Consider the following 2,479-nt stretch of genomic DNA (forward strand, 5'->3'; position numbering starts at 1 on the left):
GTGAAAAAAAAGTATGCATTTTAATAATTTAAATATAAATAAAGCATTGATTTCGTGGAGAGTCATAGTTCCAATTTATACCATTCCAACCAAACCATGTCAATCTGCAGTCTCTTCTGGCACCAAATCACCAGAAAGCCACAATGTTCAATCTAAAACAAAAATTTAACTCTCAAATCAGCCCAAAATTCAGTATCTAGGTAGTCTTCTATTTCCAGCTTTCAAATGTAGTTTTTGTCTCTTAGTAGAATAATGCAAATAAATATTATAAAATATTATAAAAATGGTTACTTCTTTTTAAATCTGAAAGTAAAAGAGATTATTTGCAAAAGATAGAGACTATTGAGCTTGAAAACTGACATCCATATGTTTATATTTCTATAGTGTAGAGCAAGCCTATGTTAATCAAAGGAAGTTGGAGACAGAAGCCAAACAGTTACAAGCTCACGCAGGTGAAATTAATGCAGTACCACTTGAATATTGTAGATGTCAATACAGTCAACTCTCTCATAGCGACCACCTCCCGTAAACAACCACTTTAAAAAGAACGGTTTCTTGCTCATGCAAATACTGTTTTAAAAACTCTCTCATAAGCGACCAAAGTAAACTTCAATTTTCAATTTCTTAAATTTCAAAAACAACAGCAACCACTATTTCAACCAGAAATATAAGCACCTGCTTGATTTTGCTTGGCTAAACAGGTTCTTGTATTTTTGAGTATAAAGTTGCAAATTTCTGGCAGGATGTTCTCAATCCACAGATTGTTATTAGTGGGTGTTTACTGTATTCGATGTGAAACATTATTGCCAGTTGCTGTTTGCCTGAGTCTTAGCTTGTTAGGTAATAACTTTAATATGTATTAACGTTAATCAGTTCAGTTTGAGCTTATTTTCCTGATTTTTCCAACAGACCACCACCTCCTGTAAGCGACCACTTTGTCGTGCACCAAGGGTGGTCGCTTATGAGACGGTTGACTGTCTGAAGGGTTTAACCTAGATTCATATGACATAGATGTCTTCACATGTTTCAAAGCTTTTGGTGGCTTTTCCCATCCATCACCCATCATTAATTTAGAGGCAGCTGTCAAACTTGCTCTCAGGGTCAGGATAGAAGGAGAGGAGCATGGGAACGAGGTTGAGGCAGCTGTTTTTCACAGGCTACTAAAATTCAGATGGAAAGAGATTCAAATTCCCAGGAGATTAACAATCTAGATTATTTCTCTTCATGACTTTATGATAAATGCAAACTCTGACAAATGTATAATGTTTTGTTTTACCTTTTTGACTTTATTTTGCTATTTTTTATGTTCTCCTTAGTACGATTCTCTAAACAGACAGTGCAGTGGCTTCAGATGTTAGAAGCCTTCAACAAAGCTTTAAAGGTAGGAATAGTTTTAAATCATTTTTGCCATAAGTCAAAAGTACAGGTACCAATAATTACTTAAGCAATACATCACATTTCAGGAACTGGGCGATGTTGAGAACTGGTCAAGAGTAATAGAGGCAGATATGACAGCCATAGCTAGTGCCTTGGAATATGCTTATAAAGGTATAATGAACTGCAGTGTATTATAAACCAGTCTCTTCTGCAGTGTATTTAACAATTATTCCACGAGTGCATGTTGGATATGAGATGGTAGATAGCCAACAAGGCACGTATATGCCGAGTTGGCTATAATTGCCAACAAGCGCAAGTAGAATAATAATTATTGTTTTATTAAAAAGTCCCTCAAAATATCAAGAATTCTTCCCATTTTTATTTGTAAAAACAACCGATTTTCAGCTTGTTTTTAATTTTGAGCAGACGCTTAAAGTTACCACATTTGGAGAGCATGGTATAATGGTTCATATACCATGATGTCTAAGCCAATCAGAGCTCTAGAATTGCATTATCCAATGAATCAGTTTTTGAATAAAACCAATACGTGCTTGATACATTTCTTCCTATGAGTTTTCTTTACTTTTTCCCTGACTTCCTTTATGCATTCGTGATGTACATAACATTTACTAATACATCTCCCTCAAAAATCACCGAAATAGGTGACTGAAATTTGGCTTTTTTGTAGTTGTTCTTTGTATTGTGTTGTCATTGAAGTTATTTTGTTGTTTTCGTAGGCGATGGTCCTAAAGGATCATAGCAAAGGTGTGAAATCAAGTCAGTTTCAAGTTCGTCTTGGATTTGTTAATAATAGAATATTATTAATACTATGTACAGAATTCTTTCAAATAAAACTAATCAGATGTTGAAAAAAACTAGACTAGACGTGTTAAAGTCTTTCATTTCCCATGGATCAAGAATTAACTCTTCACGAGGGTACTTTAAAATTTTATTCCTGGTTTGCCAGTAAATCCCTTATTATCGGCAAGAAAACTCAACCCAAAGAGCCCAAAGTACTTCGCGTTAGTGATAAAAATTCGCCGTGGAATAAGCCAGGCGTTTTGGTTGACATATGATCTGATAGAGGACCGGGGCGTTTTTA

The 2,479-nt window shown here is 34.9% G+C and overlaps 1 protein-coding gene across 1 annotated transcript in view; it reads left to right on the forward strand.

Moving 5' to 3' along the window:
• Nucleotides 1–2,257, forward strand: part of LOC140930479 (biogenesis of lysosome-related organelles complex 1 subunit 1-like) — a 37,397-nt gene extending 35,140 nt beyond the window's left edge. The window contains exons 4-7 of the mRNA XM_073380179.1: nt 385–452; nt 1,317–1,381; nt 1,464–1,548; nt 2,115–2,257. Coding sequence (XP_073236280.1) covers nt 385–452; nt 1,317–1,381; nt 1,464–1,548; nt 2,115–2,137 — 241 coding nt within the window. The 3' untranslated portion in view covers nt 2,138–2,257. The remainder of the gene's footprint in view (nt 1–384; nt 453–1,316; nt 1,382–1,463; nt 1,549–2,114) is intronic.
• The last annotated feature ends 222 nt before the right edge of the window (nt 2,258–2,479 follow it).

The sequence above is a fragment of the Porites lutea genome, chromosome 3 (assembly GCF_958299795.1).
Source record: "Porites lutea chromosome 3, jaPorLute2.1, whole genome shotgun sequence".
Lineage (NCBI taxonomy): Eukaryota > Metazoa > Cnidaria > Anthozoa > Scleractinia > Poritidae > Porites > Porites lutea.